Source organism: Lynx rufus, unplaced genomic scaffold (assembly GCF_022079265.1).
Source record: "Lynx rufus isolate CCGP_SWC_20201006 ecotype Redwood Valley unplaced genomic scaffold, mLynRuf1.p SCAF_1, whole genome shotgun sequence".
Taxonomy (NCBI): Eukaryota; Metazoa; Chordata; class Mammalia; order Carnivora; family Felidae; genus Lynx; species Lynx rufus.
In genome coordinates this window covers 112,697,753-112,716,650 of record NW_025814823.1, presented here as the reverse complement: position 1 = coordinate 112,716,650, position 18,898 = coordinate 112,697,753, and the positions used below count along the sequence as shown (strand labels likewise).

General features: G+C 44.1%; 2 protein-coding genes across 2 annotated transcripts in view; one reads left to right on the top strand and one right to left on the bottom strand.

The window, feature by feature from the left end:
• Window positions 1–752: 752 nt before the first annotated feature.
• SMIM32 (small integral membrane protein 32) lies at window positions 753–1,064 on the top strand. Its single transcript, XM_047077371.1, has one exon. The coding sequence runs from the start codon at window positions 753–755 to the stop codon at window positions 1,062–1,064; it is 312 nt and encodes a 103-aa protein (XP_046933327.1).
• Window positions 1,065–9,661: 8,597 nt separating this feature from the next.
• Window positions 9,662–18,898, bottom strand: part of SMAD5 (SMAD family member 5) — a 50,616-nt gene continuing 41,379 nt past the window's right edge. The window contains exons 6-7 of the mRNA XM_047084993.1: window positions 17,521–17,777; window positions 9,662–16,133 (exon numbers count right to left, since the gene is read on the bottom strand). Of these exons, the coding sequence (XP_046940949.1) occupies window positions 15,990–16,133; window positions 17,521–17,777 (401 nt within the window). The 3' untranslated portion in view covers window positions 9,662–15,989. The remainder of the gene's footprint in view (window positions 16,134–17,520; window positions 17,778–18,898) is intronic.

The window sequence follows — 18,898 nt, the reverse complement described above, 5'->3', positions numbered from 1 at the left end:
TCTGTGTGTCCCTCTGGCCGTAAGTGATGTGAGGCCGGGCCGGGGCAGTCGCAGCGTGTCCCCTCTCGCCCTCATTGGTTGGCAGCCGCTCCCCGGGGGCAGCCGCTGTCAGTCCCGCCCCCCCTCCCGTCCCCCGCCCGGGACCTGAGCGCGCTCAGAGCCGCCTCGGAGCGCAGTCTCCTGCTGAAGACAGGAGCGAAGCAGCCAAAGCAAGTGGGGACAGACTCGCCGCACACCGGGCATCTGAACAGGGACTCGCGGCTGCAGGACCGCCTGCTCCGAGACGCAGCAGCCGCGGCGGCGCCGGAGGACTCCCCGCCACCTGCCCTCGGTGCACCTGGCGTCCCGGCGCCGAGCAGGCACCCGAGCTGTGGCCGCACTCCCCGGGCGCCTCCCGCCGCCGCTGCAGCCTGGGGGAGCCCAGAGCCCGGAGTTCAGCAGAGCTGGGGGCCGGAGCCGAGAGCGCGGCTGCAAAACGGCAAGCCGGGTGATTGGGCACCGCGGGTGGCGACGGCAGGACACAGGGAAAGCCCGAGGGTCGCGCACTTGGGGCCGCCCGGCTGCGACCCGCAGGGACGGCAGCTGAGCGCGGAGGCGAGGGAGCGGCGCGGCCCCGGCTGACCCGAAGGCACCGGCTCCCGGTCAGGTGCGCGCAGCAGGGCGGGAGGGGCGCGCCATGGAGGCGCCCGGAGGCGCTGGTCCGCGCGACACCAAGTGAGGCGGCCCGGCCGGGGTCGGCGGCCTCGCGGGTCATGTACGGCGACGTGTTCAACGCCACGGCCGGCCCGGAGGCGGCTGGAGGCGGCGCGCTGGCCCTGGCGGCCACGGTCAAGGCAGAGGGCGCTTTGCCGCTGGAGCTGGCCACGGCGCGCGGCATGCGGGACGGCGCGGCCACAAAGCCCGACCTGCCCACCTACCTGCTGCTCTTCTTCTTGCTGCTGCTGTCTGTGGCGCTCGTCGTCCTCTTCATAGGCTGCCAGCTGCGCCACTCGGCCTTCGCCGCGCTGCCCCACGACCGTTCGCTGCGCGACGCCCGCGCGCCCTGGAAGTCGCGGCCGGTGTAGCTGCGGGGTGAGCCAGAGCCGGCCGGCGCAGTGTCCCGGTCTCACCCCCGGCCGCCGGTAGGAGCGGGGCAGGGCGAGCCCGACGCCGGGGGTCGCTGGCCCCTGGGCACGCCGCGCCCTGATCCAAAGACCCTTTACGACCTCGAGCGGCAAGGCGGGCGTAAAGGGAGTCGGAGGCTTCGCGGGCTGCGTAGGGTCCCGATCCCAGCAGCCGCGGGCTTCCAAGGTTCTGATCCCCTGGAGGAGTCTCTTCCCCCTCCCCGGACAGCGGGTCTAGCCGGGGTGCCTTCCTGGAAGACGGCGCGCCAGCCCAGACGCAGGAGCCTTCCCCACCGTCTGCTGACTCCCTTACTTTGCACAACGGAGGGTCAGGCATGGCTCGGCGAGAGCGTAACTAGCCAGGGGGGCTGCCTAATCCAGACTCCCTGGCCGGGTGGCTGTCTTCCCGCGGCTGCTACCGCCTCTTCCACCCCTCGCCACGAGGACCCCAGTCCCCCGAGAATCCGAGAGTGAACCCAGCCGGACTTGCAAATGATGGCCTTTGGGGGCTGCGTCCCCTCGGGGAAGTGAGGGGATGCTGACTTTAAGTAGGTCTCGCTCAGGGCCAAGGGTTCAGTTTTCTTTGTGGGCACGGGAGGGGAAGCTAGTCTAGAGGCACAGGGTCGCACCTGCAGCACCCTGTGGTCGGAGATCCGCGTCCCACATCTCTAGGGACCACATTTGTACAATAAAACCTCACCGAATTGTACCCAGTGCTGAGTACGCTCTGGTCATTCGTCGCGCCACTTTGGAAAGGGGGTTAAGGGCAGAGCTAGCGGGCAACACTCAAGCTCAATCTGCCTCCTACTTCGCCGTGAGCCAGATCAGTTTTAATGATACTTTCTCCTCTCTAGCTTTTACTCAGCGTCAATCAGGTAGTTGTTCTGCGAAGTGTTTTCTCAGAGCCCCTCTCAAAAAAAAAAAAAAAAGGAATTGCTGCCTTATCTGCAGAAAAAATTCCCTGTAAAGGCTCCATGGAGACCTTCTCCACAGGGCAGTTGCTTCCACCTGGCCCTCTCTTTTGCTCTCAGAGCCTTTTGGACCTGAACCTTTTTTTTTTTTTTAATTTTTTTTTTCAACGTTTATTTATTTTTGGGACAGAGAGAGACAGAGCATGAACGGGGGAGGGGCAGAGAGAGAGGGAGACACAGGATCGGAAACAGGCTCCAGGCTCTGAGCCATCAGCCCAGAGCCCGACGCGGGGCTCGAACTCACAGACCGCGAGATCGTGACCTGGCTGAAGTCGGACGCTCAACCGACTGCGCCACCCAGGCGCCCCAAGACCTGAACCCTTCTAAGAGCCAGTTGTAGACCAGCACCATGTGGTGATGGAAGGGCCTGAGGGTCCAGCAATGGGATCAGCTGCTCACGGCTTCTTCCCACAGTAGGCAGGGGCCAGCGCTGGAGAACATGGGGTTGGGGGGGGGGGGGGGCGGTGCAAGGAGCAGTGGATGAATAGAGCCAGCTGTGAGGAGCTGATTAGAAAGACCCTGAGAGGGAATAGAAAGATTTGTGATAACCTTGGCCATTTTCAAAGTTAACCTAATTCTAGGGAGTCTACTTTATGGGGGTTTAAAATAGTTTCAGGAGGTACCTAGCTCAGTAGGGGCACTAGAGCTTAGAGAATGTTTCACTAAAAATAGATTTGGTAGGTTATCTGATTCAGTAGGGCTAAACCATTGGGGGGGGGGGGTCACTCGGGTTTTCAGAACCTAAAGAACGCTAGGATGTTGCATCAGGCAAAATGCAGACAGGCACACAATTCCGCACACCGTTTGTGACTGATGTCTAAGGACCCAAGCTGGGGAGGATGGGGTGGGCAGGGGAGGTTTGCTAGGGCCAGAGTCCTAGGCCAGTGAGCGCCCAAGATTCCCTCCTGGCCCCTATCCAGGAAGCAGGACACACGAGCTGTAGACAGGGTCTCACCTGGATTAACCACGTCTTGGAATGCTAACCCCAACCACCCCCTGATGGTGCTAATTCTGTGAAAACCTCACAGAACATTTTAGTGAGGTCTTTGGAAATGTAGCCAAACCTCTCCAGCCTACAGTAATGGTAACCCAGCTAATCTGCATGACCCTTGGTTGCAGAGAAGATTAAATGGAATAAATGTAAGGAAATATGAGGGCCCCTGACTGGCATCCTGAAGTGGTGCCCAGCTGATAAGAGGAACCCCTTTTTTAGCTGTGATGTGGGGGACTGGGAGGGGGAGGAGACTGTAAAGAGGCAGAGTACTCCTTCTCCACATCTCCCAATGGGTACATCTAAAGGCAGTATGCAAAGTAGTCAGAGCACAAGCTCTGGAGTCTGAGCGGCTTGAAATCCCAGCTCCTCTGTTCGCTGGCCATGGGACTCCACGCACATCATTTAATCTATTTTGGCCTGTTTCCTCATGTGTGAAATGGGTGCTCTTTCACCTAGCTCTACAGGGTTGAAAATGAAATGTGCTAACAAACGTGAACACGCCAGCTAGCATCCAGACGTTAGCTCGTCCTCTGAGCCTCAGGCTCGAGGCGGCAGTGCCGAAAGGTGAAGCTGAACCCAAAACAGGATGTGCTCTCACTAGGGCTGTCTACTGTGACCACACCAGTGCAAAGTCCCTGCAAGGGAAAATAGGAGTGGATGACTGGCTTAGAGGCTGCCTAAGCTTTCCAGGCCAGCATCGGCTACAGCCAGAGAGATCCCACAAGGCGCTTGGGCTCCCTTGATACAATACAGGCCCAAGGCCTCCAGAGGTTAAAGCTGAGAAGTGCTAACGAAGACGGAGACAGCTGGCAAAGTATCTCTGTCTGCTGCCTTGCACTGGTTTTGCCACCTAAATCAATGGCCTGGCCACTTCAACTACACAGGCACTTTTTTTTTTAATGTTTATTTATTTTTGAGAGAGAGAGAGAGAGAGCGAGCACAATTAGGGGAGGGGCAGAGAGACAGGGAGACTCAGAACCTGAGACAGGCTCCAGGCTCTGAGCTGTCAGCAGAGGCCCACGTGGGGCTCAAACCCACAGATTGAGCCCCACAGAGTTCACGACCCGAGTCAAAGTCAGGCACTTGATGGACTGAGCCACCCAGGCGCCCCTACACAGATACTTTTGAAATAAACTCTTAGGTAACTGGGCCTATGTAGAGATCAAATCTAGAAACCAGGTAGGGTTGGTGAGAGGGACTGGACTGGGGCTCCGCTTTTGCCAGCACTGTGACCCTGAATAATTTCATTTGCTTCTCTAGGCTAGAGATAGACTGGTTGAGCAGTAATGGGCCTAGCCCCACATTCTCCCCCGGAAAGCAGGGATGTGGCTGAGTTCATGTCTGCCCTCTATTGATACGCAGGGTAAGTGCACTACAATGTGGCAATTGGACATTTAGACGGATAGCAGGGAGGTAAGTCTGTATGCACACATCCTTCTGCCCTTTGCTCTTCCATCAGTCCCGTGAAGTCTTGGAGCCACCTCTGGAGAGCTGGACCTGGCAGGCTAGAAATATGAACAGGACCCATGGCATAGGCCCAAATGCCTATGCCCATAACCAGCCACTGGGAGCAGACAAGAGGGCTGAGCACAGGTTTCTGATGGGGGTTTAGGGGGAGGTAGGATGGAAATTAGGGAAGGTGCCTGCAGATGCCAGGGACCAGGGAGAAGCAGCATAGGGCAGTGACTAAGAGCTTTAGCCCTGGCACTAGGTAACCTGACCGTGGCCATCCATGCTACGCCTGGATCGTGTTTCTGGATTTCCGGGAGCCTCGCTTTCCTCACCTGTAAGATGGAGATAATAACAGGACCTGCCGCACAGGATTTTCAACATCTCGTGAGACATCCCGAGCTCATGTTTGACATGCAGGAAGTGCTCTGAAGGCAAGCTGTTCTGATCATTAACCAGGATGACCATTTCAGAAGTGTTCGCAGCAGCACTAACAGCAACTGCTCTTCCTCGGCGACTTGAAGTTCTTCAAATGGGACATACTATTGCCAACTGGTAAAGGAGCCTGCCCCTTTCTGGCAGGTGTGCCCAGAGCAGGAAGGCAGCTGTCCCTGGTCTTTTCTCTCTCTGCACATTCTCACTAAACTAGCTCCTCCACTCTGATGGCTTCAGGTGCTTTTCAAATGACTCGCTCCAGACCGGTCCCTGAGCCCATTCGATTATCTTCATTTGGACAGCTCACAGGGAACCTCAAGCTCTGAAACTCGTCATCTTTCTATAAACATTAGATCTTCCTTCAGTCTTCTCCATCTCAGTAAATTGCACCAGCACCTGGCTGCCCGAAGTGAAAGCCACAGTGGTCCTCCTTGACCCCAAACTCTTCATCTTCCCACATGCAGTCTACCACCTTCCACAAACCAGCCCACTCCATCTATCCCCTCCATCTCCACCATCGCCACCCAAATTTGAAGCCCAACATTCATTTTTTTCCCCTCTCCGATCAGAGCAACATCTGAGCCCAATGTCTGCCTCAGGCCCCAGCTTATGCTCCAGTGGCTTCTCTTTGCCCTCAGGATTTGCCACAAAGCCCTAATCTTGGCCTACAAGACCCAGCACCATCTGCCCTTCCCCCCACCCCCCCTGCCCAACCACTGCAGCCTCATTTCCTCATACTCTTTTGTACTTTTAACCCTTAGGGTCTCCCTGCCTGAGCTATTTGTCTCCCCTCCCTCATCTGGCGAATGCCTTCTTATCCTCCAGGAGTAACTTAAACATCTCTCCTTCAAAAGGACTTGCCTGAGTTCTCAGAGAAGATCAGTTCCCTTCATTCATAGGCCCCAGTCAGCTCCCTTATTAGTCAGCTCCCTTATCATAGCTATTAAATAACTGTGTAATTTGGAGCCTAATGCCTCTCTCCCTGCTACCAAGTAAGTTGTATGAGGTCACGGACAACATCCACCGTGTTCACTGCTGTCTTCCCAATGCCTAGCACAGTGTTATCAAACACAAAATGGACGATGAGTCTTTGTTGAATGAATTACAGTGGAAAGACAGAGCTAGCAGGTAAATTTGCCTGTGGGCTCTTCACCTGAACCCTTTGCCTTTCATTTTCAGCCTTAAACTAAACTTGTACGAGATACAATATTGAGTTGAACTCTCCTTATTGACTGGCCCTTCAAGTGGCCAGTTTCCTGGAGGTGGTAATCCACAAAATTGTGAGCAACTGACATCTCCTGTCTCCATCTATGTAACACCACAGTTATTACTGGGTCTCCCGCAGAGACTAAAGAACATGCAATTTAAGTTTGTACCCTTAGCTATTTATACTTGAATCACTCCTTTGCCTGCAGGGAAGTGGAGAGCTACTTTGTAGGATCATTCATGCTTTCTGGATTGTCTTGACTAAGAATCAATTAAATCGCTGCTTCACACATTGAGTTCCTCACCTCTTCGTGAACTTTATCAAAGATTTCCTTCTCAATGAGACCGTCCCCGGATCCTTGATCTGAAACCTGAGCTACCTTGCCCAACCCTAGATGTTTCAAAGCTCCCTTTCCTCCATTTTCTCCTTAGAACTTCCCACTGCTCTATATATTTCATTGTTCTTGTTTTATGTCTCCATCGACCAGAATGAAGATCCTTGAAGGAAAGAACTTTGGTTTTATTCAGTTTACCCTACACCTGACATCTAATGTTACTCAAATGAATGAGCAAACCACCTGGTGAAATGCTCAAAGCCAGAACAAAAATAGAGACATTAAAAAAAAAAAAAATAGGAGCAGTCTTTTTCGTAAAGTCTCCTTCATTCTTCGTTTCTGCTTCTTCTCCACCTTCCAAACTGATCCGATAACCCTAACCAGATAGGGGTCAAAAACACTCAACTATGTTATAGCTTTGCCTCCCATGCGACAGCGGACTCTCTTGCCACAGCTCTACCGCACTGCCTGGCGTAAAGCTCGACTTGTAGTAAGCACTCGGGGAGGATCTGGTGAGAGTAAGTGAATGAGCAAGCAGTATGTACCGTCTGAACTGTCATAACAAAGGACAATCCCCACCCCTAAGTTTTTCACGTAACTTTCCAGGAGAACAATTGTGTCATCCTCACCCCTTGGCTTCAGTGTCCATCTCAAGGTGGCTTCTCTAGCTCCTGCCACCATATCTGCATCCTAGCCATTGGGAACGGGAAAGGGCCAAGGAGAACATTCCCCTTGGGAGCACGGCACTGAATGGTACCTATTTCTGCACCTATCCTTAGTCACGTGACCATCAGCTAGCTGAAAGGGAGGCTGGGAAGTATGGTTTGCAGTTGGACACAGTGCTCCATAATTGAGGATGGGGAGGATGGGTATTGGTTAACTTCCGGCAGTTTATTAAACAGACAATAAAAGGAAAATACCTTTGTTTTCGTATGAAGATCTTTGCAGTCTGCAGATCTTTACGTATACCATTTATACGTAAATAGCTGGTTTGTATTCACCATCTTCCCCCTCACTGCTCTACTTTGGCTGAAGCCAACTCTGTAAAATTTAAAGAATTTTATGTGAAGAAAATGCAATTGGGGAGTGTTTATCATTAATCTTACTAACGGATGCTGGGACAGCCCTTTGAACTTCTCTGTGCTTTTTTACCGCCTACAATCCCACATACACCCTTCAGCAAAATTAATCTTGTATTCGGAAGTACAAATATGGTCACTATGCGCTGTCTCTCAAAGGTGTTACTTGTGGTACCCGACCCAAATGCAGTTAAAGGCCTGTCCCTCATGCACAACAACTGGGGGTGCTATTATGAGATCTAAATGAGGGTGCTAAAATCAAGCTACAGAGTTCGTAACACTGCCACCCTCACAAGCCACGAAACATAAAAGCACTTCTTGGTTATTTCTCTGGTCAAACACATCAAGTAAACTGTGCCCTTCGATTTTCTGTGGGAAATATTAAGTGCCGACAGGGTAAAGCTCCAATTAACAGCGTTAGTTTTGTAGTTTCTCTAACCAACGATTCAGGGAACCTGATAACTTTGGGGCAAAGATCTCAAAGTTCAAGGAGAAAGAAGAGATATTGGTCTTAAAATTTCTGAGTCTCCAATGAGGCCTGCAAATAAGAGATCTGATATTTAGGGGCGCCTGGGTGGCTCGGTTAATAGTTTGACTTAAGTTCAGGTCATGATCTCCCAGTTTGTGAGTCTGAGCCCCCATGAGGCTCTGTGCTGTCAGCACAGAGCCCATTTCAGATCCTCTGTCCCCTTCTCTCTGCCCCTCCCCCACTTGGGCATTCTCTCTCCCTGCCCTCAAAAAATAAATAAAACACTTAAAAATGTTTAATTACAATTAAAATACTTAGTGCTGAGCTATAAACCATTCAACTGAGATCACATTACATAATTGAAAAGATGAATTCTACTATGAGAAATCATAGCTTACTCTGTATTCTCATTCATTCCACAAATACTGGAGGCTTAGAATTTGTCAAGAACTGCCCTAACAGTGGGGACACAGGCCTGGCCTCAGACAGCTTCTATTTCCATGAGATGAGACAGTCTCTAAACAGGGTAAAGAGATAAAATTGGCAGTATGTTAGATGGTGACAAATGCAATGAATGAAAAACTCGTTCTTTCTCCCAAACTCCCAAGGTCTTATCTTCCTTCTTTCTGACAGGCTGTTTTGAATCCCAACTGGCTTGGTCACTTCAGCAATCTCATTAAAATACCTGGATAGCTAGGCTTGATGTTGTACATTTTGCAAAAAGTCTGCCATTCAACAAAAGAAGACAGTTAAGAGAGGACAATATTCTCTCGGGCATATCAAATCCAAGAAACGCTCTCAAACCAACTTCTGAGAATTCTTTCAAAAAAGGAAGTACAACTCTGTTCACAATCAGCTCAATTTTTGCCAAAGACAGGAGAAGACAAAATGGAGGGCGTCTACCCCAACAGGTTAGAAGGGTACACATGCTACAACACGTATATGTGTACCAATTAGCTACTGGTTTGTGGTTTTTTTAGTTTATCCTTTTCTGTACTGTTAAAACCCTCGGCATGGGGCACAGACAAAAATAGTATTTAAAATGAAGTAACATTTGAGGCGCCTGGGTGGCTCAGTTGGTTAGGCGTCCGACTTCAGCTCAGGTCATTATCTCATGGTCAGGGAGTTCAAGCCCTGCATTGGATTCCGTGCTGACAGCTCAGAGCCCGGAGCCTGCTTCGGATTCTGTGTCTCCCTCTCTCTCTGCCTCTCCCCCCCGCTCACACCCTCTCTCTCTCAAAAATAAACATTAAAAATTTTTAAAAAATAAAATGAAATAAAATAAAATAAAATGAAGAAACATTAGGTGAGATTTTTATTGGGTAGGGAAAGGGGTAAAAGATAAAAACAAAAGTATGAGGAGCTTTCAAAATAGATCCCCCAATATCCAAAAACTGGCTCAGGAACCGCCTCTCACAGAAATTTTACACACATCCAGGTGACACCATTCAGATAATGAGCCTTGGCCACCAACCTGCATGCCCCCTCCACCTCCCATCCCACATACCCTAATACGAAAAGCGACCAACAACTCTCCCTTTTGATACCTTCCCTGTAGTCCCACCCTCCTTTCTTTAAACTACAACCACAAAGTGACTTAGATCAAGGGAACACACCACCTTTTAAAAAAATCAAATCTTTATTAATAATAGGCTTACCAATTCAACAAATATACAGCAGTAGTTAACATGTTAAATTGAGGAACTTTAAACAAAAATGCTTCCTTCTTTGAACGATATATACTCCAGAGCTCTAAGTACTTTCTTATAAGCTTGCCCTAGCCTACTGACAGCCTCCTTATAAATATGTATAAAATCGGAACTGCATCGCAACTGCTGTAAATGTGGAACAGCATTAGCTATTGAGTGTCATATCTGAAAGAAAAATGAAGCAGTTGTCACAGCTGATCCCCTCATCACCTGAACTGTTTGGGCTGCAGCAATTTGAAAACTAATTATCTTAAATCAGAGAGAAGCCAACACCTCTCACTGTTCAGTGAAAGAGTATGCCAGAACAAATGCTTTTGAAAATGCTTTAAAAAAATGTTTCCAACACAGCCACTGAAGTCACTACTAAATACCTTATACTTAAAGTAAAAGGGCATAGGGAACTGATTTGCAGAAATGGATTCTTTTGATGAAGGCTTTTCTCCAAAAAGAAAAATAAGAGCTTTTGGATTTACTCTTTTGGGTTGAAATATTTAGTGTGAGTTTTTCTCCTGTTCTAGTGGGGAGCACAAAGATTTACACCATCCTCTTCTAATTAGAATGAGGTTGCACTTCTCCTATATACAACACAGTGGTGGTAAAAGTATGTACTCGGTGGGGCTAATAAAACCTGTGATTTAAAAAAAATTTTTTTAAAGGAGAAAATAATAACAAAGTCACCTGGCAAGGTGGCTAATCAAGGGTTGATCTACTGAAGTCAAGCAGCATCAGAAATAATTCCTGTCAATTAAAGAAGAAATACAAGAGATAATAAGAATAAAAATATGAGTTCTTATGTGCCAGGCACTGCTCTAAGTACTTTATTTGTATTTTCTTTAATCTTTCCCAAAATACTATACAGTAGACTTTCACTTTACAGATCAGGAAACTGAGGTACAGAGTGGTTAATCAACTTGCCTAAAGGCACAAAGCGAACAGAACTATGAGGCCCAGGACTCCCACGGAGGCAGGCAGAACCCACAGCTACTACTCTACCTCCCAATCATGCAGTCAAGACCGCTCATTTACAGATAGATCTACAGAAGGGAAATTAGCAGTTAAATGAAAATACCCCAGACTCTAGATCTAAATACTTTTTCCAAATCCAACTAAACTACACTAAGCTAAACAAAGAAAAACACACCAACTCTCTTACAAACAGAATGAAGAAACACTACATTCTGAGCCAATCTCCCACCGAGGAAGGAGGCATGGTATATCCATTTCCTATTGTTAGCGCACACAAACAGATAACACAGCCAGTCACAGCGACTGGTCAACTCACCCTTTTTACAAGTCCATTCAGTCAAAGACGTTAGGTCAAAAGAAAGTACCGAAAGAAACCCCCTTCCCCCCCAACACACACACACACACAAAAAGACCCAACAGACACATAAGCAGGTTTTGAGATTTATTAAAATAAAGTATTAGCAAACAATATGCAAAAACAAAGTTCTTAAGAGTTATGGCTTTGAAAAAGCACAGTATAGTAAAACCTAATACATTTTTATAAGTATCAAAAAGGTAACAGAATTGAAGCGTATTGCTAGAATTTCATTTTCTACCACATAAACAGAAGCAGAACAAGAAGCGGACCTATACTGCAGCCACTGGTTTGGTCTTTATCATCTGCATATGAGTATCTTTTTAAGAGAAGATGGGCAGGTACACACATACATCCAGTTCTCATGATTACAATCCGATCCAATTTTAAAATAAGTGATCCTTAAAATGCAATTTTAACCAAACAGATTAAGAAGACAATAGCTTGCCCAACTATTATCTTCAAGAGTCCCTACATATAAAATACTTCATGAATAAATCAAAGCAACATTATCTCCAATGATATTAGAAAGGAATATCTGACTCTAAAAATGTCTTCTTTATACGGAAAGTAGGACTGTTTGGCCTCACTGTAGTTTTATTATAGTTAATACCAGCTAGTATCAAGAAGGCACTACTTATTAATGGGGGGCAAGAATCTACCTGTACACAAAATTCTGAACTTTTTAATAACAGTATCTTCAAATAAATCCTTAGAGGACAATGGTTTATAATGATTGCTAACAATTTCAAGAATTGAATTATTTGGATGAAAACCATGCACACCTTTTTCACTCTGCCATGAATGACAGAAGAAACCTACTCTATGGCTGGATGTTTTCACCCAAACATCCCATCATTTGTTTAACAGCAATTGCTACCAGCAAATATTGTATCACACGCTCTTACTTTAAAAAAAAATTGCTATGTAAAATACCTCTCATTGGTTTTTACAAACCATCCAATTTTAGGGTAACACTTCAGTTGTAACACAGTTGTATTTTAGAAGTTAAGTTTCTATTGTGAATAATCCAATAAAACAAAGGCTTGATAAACACTGTTACCTCTCATAATTAGGAAATGCTGAACTATAACCCAGTGAATTCCAAAGAACTGTCCAAGCTTCTGTCCAGCAGGCAAAAGTCTTTATGCAGAAGAAATGCCTTGAATTCTCACTTTCCATACATGCATCTTCTGTGAGAAGAAAACCTCTCCCAAATCCCATCTCTATCAAAGAGGAAAATGCTGCTGCTCTGGAGGAAATGGGTCTCAAATAAGAGCCTGCCCCCCAGAAAGCTGCCCTAGTTAGTATCTCAAGAGACCACCCACAAACCAATGTATAGGAAAACTACCTCCCAGAAAAATCACCAAACATGCCTGAAACCACCATGCTAACTACTATCTTAGAAGATCCTTGCTTATCTAGCTGATGGGTATGAAGAGAACACACATTTATATTCCTACCTGAGAGAGTGAACAAGGATTTAAGTAATACAACAAAGAAGGGCTCTGATCCTCTTAAAGGTTAACAGATCCAAAACTGAAGTCATCATCGGAAGCTCAATTATCAAGAGTCTTCCTTCTTCAGTAAGTATAAAAGACATTAACACATTTTAAGTGGGGAAGTGATAACGATTCAAAGGAACACTGAGCAAACAACCATAAAGAGAATAAAGAAACGGATCCAAGCTGGCATATCAGATGTTTTCTAGAACAGAAATAGAGTACTTAAACAGGTACCATCAGACTTTCTGGAGGTTCTCTGCTACTGGCAGGAGTTCATATTCTCTACAAATCTTCTCCTTCAACAGAACACTGTGACAGAACTGTTTCCCACAGGTTCCCTGTGAGCCCCAGTTCTCATCTTGACAAGAGATTTCAGATGGGACCACGTCTTGATCATTTTACATCTTAAAAGGATATCTTACTCTCAAATGTTATGAAAAGTATCAAGTAGCTACATCCTCTTTCTATACTACTAGGTATAGCTCACTGAACTACCTAGGAATCTTACTGTGGATTTCAACTAAGAAACCCAGCCAATTCTATTACCATAGATTCCTTACATAATAATAAAATGTGAAAAATGATTTATATTCTGATGTATATACTTGACATTTTGACTGATGTCTTAATCTCTAAAGAAAAAGTGTTAGCTTCAGAAGATCAATAACATGCCTAATAGTTTACATTCTAAAATATAAGCCAGGCAATACCAAACAGACCATAATACTTCATTATACAAACACGCTGGTCCAAATGCAACTCTTAAATCGTTTTTCCAAATATCTTTTTCTTGGGTTAATTCATTACTCAGATGAATTTTCATTCTATTTCTCTTTTTGCATTTACCAACCTGGTTGTAATTTTATTATTCCCAGACTCTAGTCTTTTCAGCTTGCAAATATTAATATGAAATGTCTGGTTGTTCTAGTGATGATGTTTTCATAAATTTGACCATGAAACATTCCAAAGTCTAAATAAAAATTTAAAACTGTAATTTTCTATAATGGTTTCTTTCCGAAGTGTCTTCATTGGTCAGAATTTTAGTTTTTAAAATCTCACTGGCAATTTTTACTTCCCATCCATAGATTTTGGACACATCCGGGAATTACAGAAGCAACTGCATAAAATTTTCAGTTAAAATCCAGGGGTATATAGTTAATGACTTTTAGTTAAGACCACAGGCTTCTACTCTTCCATGGAACTCTGAACGGTCAATAGCTTCAGTAATGACCTTCATGAGACACAACTCCTTAAGGAAAAGACAGAAAAGACCAATCGCATAAAATCTCAACAACTCTAAAGACCATAACATGAATAAAAACAATTTTTAATTAAATCAATTGAAAACATCAATAAAACAATTCAACAGTTTCCACCAGTTCAAGTCCATGGAAGTTGATTACACTTATCCGTCATTCAACCTGGGTGGTTTCTTCCTACACATTTGTTCCAAAGATTATGCCATAAGCCTGGTAAGTAAAAGAATGACATAAATAGCTAGGTTCTAACACTAGGCAAATAATTCTCTTTCATGTGGCTGACACAAGTGTGGAAGATTAAGAATGCAGGTCACGTAAAACTTACTTATGTTGAAGGCTCAGGTGACTGTCAGAAAGTATCCTTTGACCCAGCAAAGGACTGTGAGCTGAAACATATATGGCACTTCATCTGACAGAACTAAAGCCATCCACTGGCTGCACTTTGTAAAAGCAATAAATAATGTCACAGAAAAAAGGAACTGTATTCTCCTTTCCTCAAAAAATGCAGAAAGGGCAAAGGAGAGAAAGTCAAACCAAACTAGCACTTTAAATAGAAGACTGACATGGCTCCATATACTTTCAAAAGGCACCAGAAAATAGCTTTCTCTGAGAGGTAAATTAGGTCACTTTTTTTCAAAATAACATCTTTGTTCTCATGCCATAACCAAGTGTCCATTTGGCTGCTCTCTAGAAAGAGAGGTTAAAAGTCCTTCCTTCAAGCATGACTGAACGAACAGGTATTTTAGAGTTTTCGTGTCTTTCCTCTCCGAGGACTAGTGTTCTGGGACATTAGCATCCATGGAAGTGCTAATAAATGGGAAAAAACAGAGCATACGTGGGAACTGAGAGAATAGTCTGCATTCTCTGATATGTGACTATTTCAAAATCAACTATCTCAACAACCACTGCTTACTCGTTTAAGTACCAGACCAGCAGCCCCAACCCAGGGTCAGACCGAAGAGGTTCTTACGGCTACCGCACACAGGTCCTTTCCTTACTAGGGGCAAATGACGCCAGTAAGAGCAATGGGAGGAGTGTGTGACTTTCCAACACGAGTGACACCCAGAGACTGGTAGGCAATTAGAAAGGCACCTTACATTGGAGCTACAGAATAACAGTCTTATAAACTAGGTCGAAAATAAAAAAAGGTAGAAAAACTCTAACTTCCTACAACTGTAATCTATAAACCGTAGTGTTTGTTAATACAAAAGGGGTACCAAGTAAGTAAGGATGAGCATCGAAGTCCAAGTCACTTGAGTGTGTTACACAAAAGATTACACTAAAAACTGTCACCCATCAAAGTGCAAAACAGAAGATTAATGCATGTCAAAGTTAGAGTTCTTGCAACAGTGGCCAAAAGTAGCCAAGCTGAACAAGGCCGCGCATGCACTAGCTATAAAGTAGTACTTGGGACAGACTCGGAGTAAATGACATATACTGGAGATCTGGTGTTTACAATAATTTTTCTTAAAAAAAGGAAATGTTTTACAAAAGATATACTGAATGAAGCCACAACAGACAAACACTTAGCTGTAGTAAATGTACATTTTATGACATCATCTAGAAAACTATCACTTTGCTTTTACTGAACACTACTTGTGAGAGCAGTGCATAGTGTTCCTTCAAATAGAAGATTTTTTTTTTATAGTTTCTTTTCAGCTCCTACCACATGCTTTCAGAAAACAACGAACTACACTTTCTTAACACTGGTAGGACAAAGAAACTGGAGAAAGTACATTTCCTGTAGGGTTAAAAGTAGAAGGGAAGAATTTTCACCACATACTTTCTTTTTCTATTATAATTTTTCATCATGTGACGCATTATATTTTTCCAAAAAACTGAACAAATAACAGGTTGTTGGGACAATAAGGCAAAATTATGTTCCAGTTTAAGATCAACGCCAAACCTGTGAATTTGGGGTACAATACTTCTACTTTACATTTTTCACGACACTTTTGAGAGTTAATCACATGAACATGAATAACAAACAAATGTAGATTCGTCACAAAATACAAATGTATTGGTCACAATTATGTAGAAAAAAAAAAGCTGTAGTATCTGTTTTCCATGTAAGCTCACAGTATCTGTACTGAAAAGTTTCCCTATAATTAAAACGAGTCCACGAATAATATAATTGAAAAGACTACTTCTGCACTATGAGACGGAAGATATGGGGTTCAGAGGGGAACCCATCTGAGTAAGGACTTTATCCAGCCACTGAAGAGGCCCATGAAGATGAATCTCAATCCAACACGGGGTGCTGGTAACATCCTGCCGGTGATATTCTGCTCCCCAGCCCTAAGAAAATGAAAAGATATCACAGCAAAGCCCTCTTTAAACTGTAAACCAGTCTAAACCAATTTTAACATACTAACAAAAAGATACTTTAACAATAGAGATCACCAAACCAATCTTAGGATTCACCATGGAATTCAAAGCAACAGAGTTGCAGAACTTTTGGAAAGAGATAGGAGTCCCTTAATAGAAATCCTTGGAACAAGATAGGTTTTAGAATTCTTTTTTTTTTTAGTTTAGAAAGTTAATACAGTACAATATCTCATAATTAAAACATAAGTATTTCTGCAGTGAGATACATTCTCAATGAGATAAACAAAACTTACAGTCTCATGTACATTCACATCAGATTTTGTTAGGAAAAAGCTTTTAGTTTTTAGGTTTGGGGTTTTTTTTTTTTGGTTTTTTTTTTTAACTATCGGTTAAGGAAGGCACTGTAGATCTCATCAATGCATGCAAATGTAATTAATGTAGCTGGGATGAAGGAAGCTGGAATATTTTAACCTAAAACCCTAGATAAAGATTAAAATATATTTTTTCACTTTTATTTGCCTGGATTTACCAAATCCTCTGCTTTACTGATTAAAGTAGTGCTGGCATGGATAAATTAGGCTTAGGGGTGGTGGAGTAGAAATTAAATATACAAAAGTTAGGTTTCTATGGAGAGGGGCATGCCTTCGGGGCTGCTGATAAAGTGATGCATGAAACAGACCTATAGCAAAACAGTAAGGAAACACTGGACTATTCTTCTGAATGTCAAAAAAGAAAGTCCACATGCAGCATTTCACAGATGCTCTTCTTTGGCTAAACCCGTAAGGACCAAGTGGATGTAGTACAGGATGCTCAAATGTATCAACTAAAACTCTTCCCTAATTTTACTCATGAACCATCATCTTTGGAATGCCAATGAAATCAGGCCAAGAGCAAATGATAAATTTGAAACATTCAACCTTGCGAATCCTTAATAACAGAGGTTAAATACCTGGAAGATAATATTAGTATTCTGAAGAATTTTTTAAGTCACTCCAGTGGGATCTAATAACAATTGAAATTGCAGAGGTTAAGGAACTTGAAAAGCAATTTTAATGTGAAATGCTTTCTAGCAATTTAGTCTTTAATTGAAATTCTTTATAAATTCAGCCCCTATTCATATCAAAATCATGGTCAGTACTATGCATTTTATAATGTCTGGATTATAAAATTACTACTTAGACCTATTGAGTGGTTAAAGCCTTAAATTCAACAACATCATTTAAAAACCTATTAAGTCAAGTCAAAAGTAAATCCCACCTTGCATTTTAAGAATTACTTTTTAGAATCATAACCTATAGAAATATGAACTACATATTTACAGTGACTCAAATTAAGCTACAGCTTACAACCCACTCACCTTGACAAAACTCATTCGAATGGTACACATTTTGGTGAGCTCATACACCGCCTCAAACCCATGGTTGACAGACTGAGCCAGAAGCTGAGCAAACTCCTGATTGTTAAAAATTTTGAGGCTGCAACTGCTGGGAATCTTACAGACTGTGGTAGGATGAAAGCCGTGATGAAAGTTGCAGTTCCTACTCTGTACAAATATGCTGCTGTCACTGAGGCACTCCGCGTACACCTCGCCACCAACGTAGTACAGATGAACACCTTAAAAAGACGAGCATTCCAAGACTCACCTTAATAAATCAGTATAATGAAATCAAAGAGGCTGTATGGGGTGCAACCAAGAACACCCACTAATCCACAGCAACCGCGCAAAGTCTGGAGGTAGAAGCTACCACTAGAGGGCCTATGGTGCCGAAGATAAGGAAGAGGTTTAATGTCTGCCTAAATTCTACAGTGGTCCTCAAGTAACCAAGACTTAACCCTCAGGCTGGCAGATTATTACGTTTATCAGTTCTTAGGTTGTCTTCTCTGCCAACAATCACTTGTTAGCTCTATGAGAGAAAGCGAAGGCAAAAAGACAAAAAAGACACCTATGATGAGTCCTTTCAAAGGAAAGCTGGCACTCTTAACTATCATAGAGTCAGTTGGCAGAGGATTTTGCACTCTTTTTACTAATGGAGGGTACAGCAGCATTCAAAGACGCTAAATCCTCTCTGCTGTCAGCACAGAACCCCCCTGGGATCCTCTGTCCCCCCTCGGGATCCTCTGTCCCCCTTCTCTCTTGGCCCCACCCTTGTTCGTTCTCTCCCTTTCAAAATAAATATATAAACTTAAAAAAAAAAAAAAGAGACCCTAAACCACATATGTAATTTCAGTTCACAGGAAGGGATTCTAAACAGATTTATTTCATTTCCCCTAAAAAGAATGGTTTTTCTATTTAAAATATATATATGTAAATAATATATAAGTGTAATTTCAATATTAAAACTTCAAATTATGTAGTTAAAGTTTAGGTTATTTCCAACTTTTCACTACCCAAACAGTGCTAATAAGACCATCTTTATAACACATACCCCATACACATGTGAGTCACAGACTTGTATCAGGCTGTGATACGAAAAGCTGTGTTTTATTTCTGAGCAAATAAAAATGGCACACAGAGGAAGGGATCCTAGAACTGGGTACTAGAAAAAAAGGGAAAACAGATTCCAGAACTAAGAATTCACCAAGTAGATTTCTCTTAAATTACCCTACTGTAGTGCGAAAATCAACGCATAGAAGTGAGGCATTTCACCTACAAAATTGCACCAAGATGGCAAGAGTCAAAAAAGAATGGAAACTTTCTTTTCAACTTATTTTTGGCCATAGTATTTTGCTGAATC

Bases quoted from the DNA above. Each gene is read 5' to 3' on its own strand.
- SMIM32 (XM_047077371.1), top strand. From the start codon at position 753: ATGTACGGCGACGTGTTCAACGCCACGGCCGGCCCGGAGGCGGCTGGA.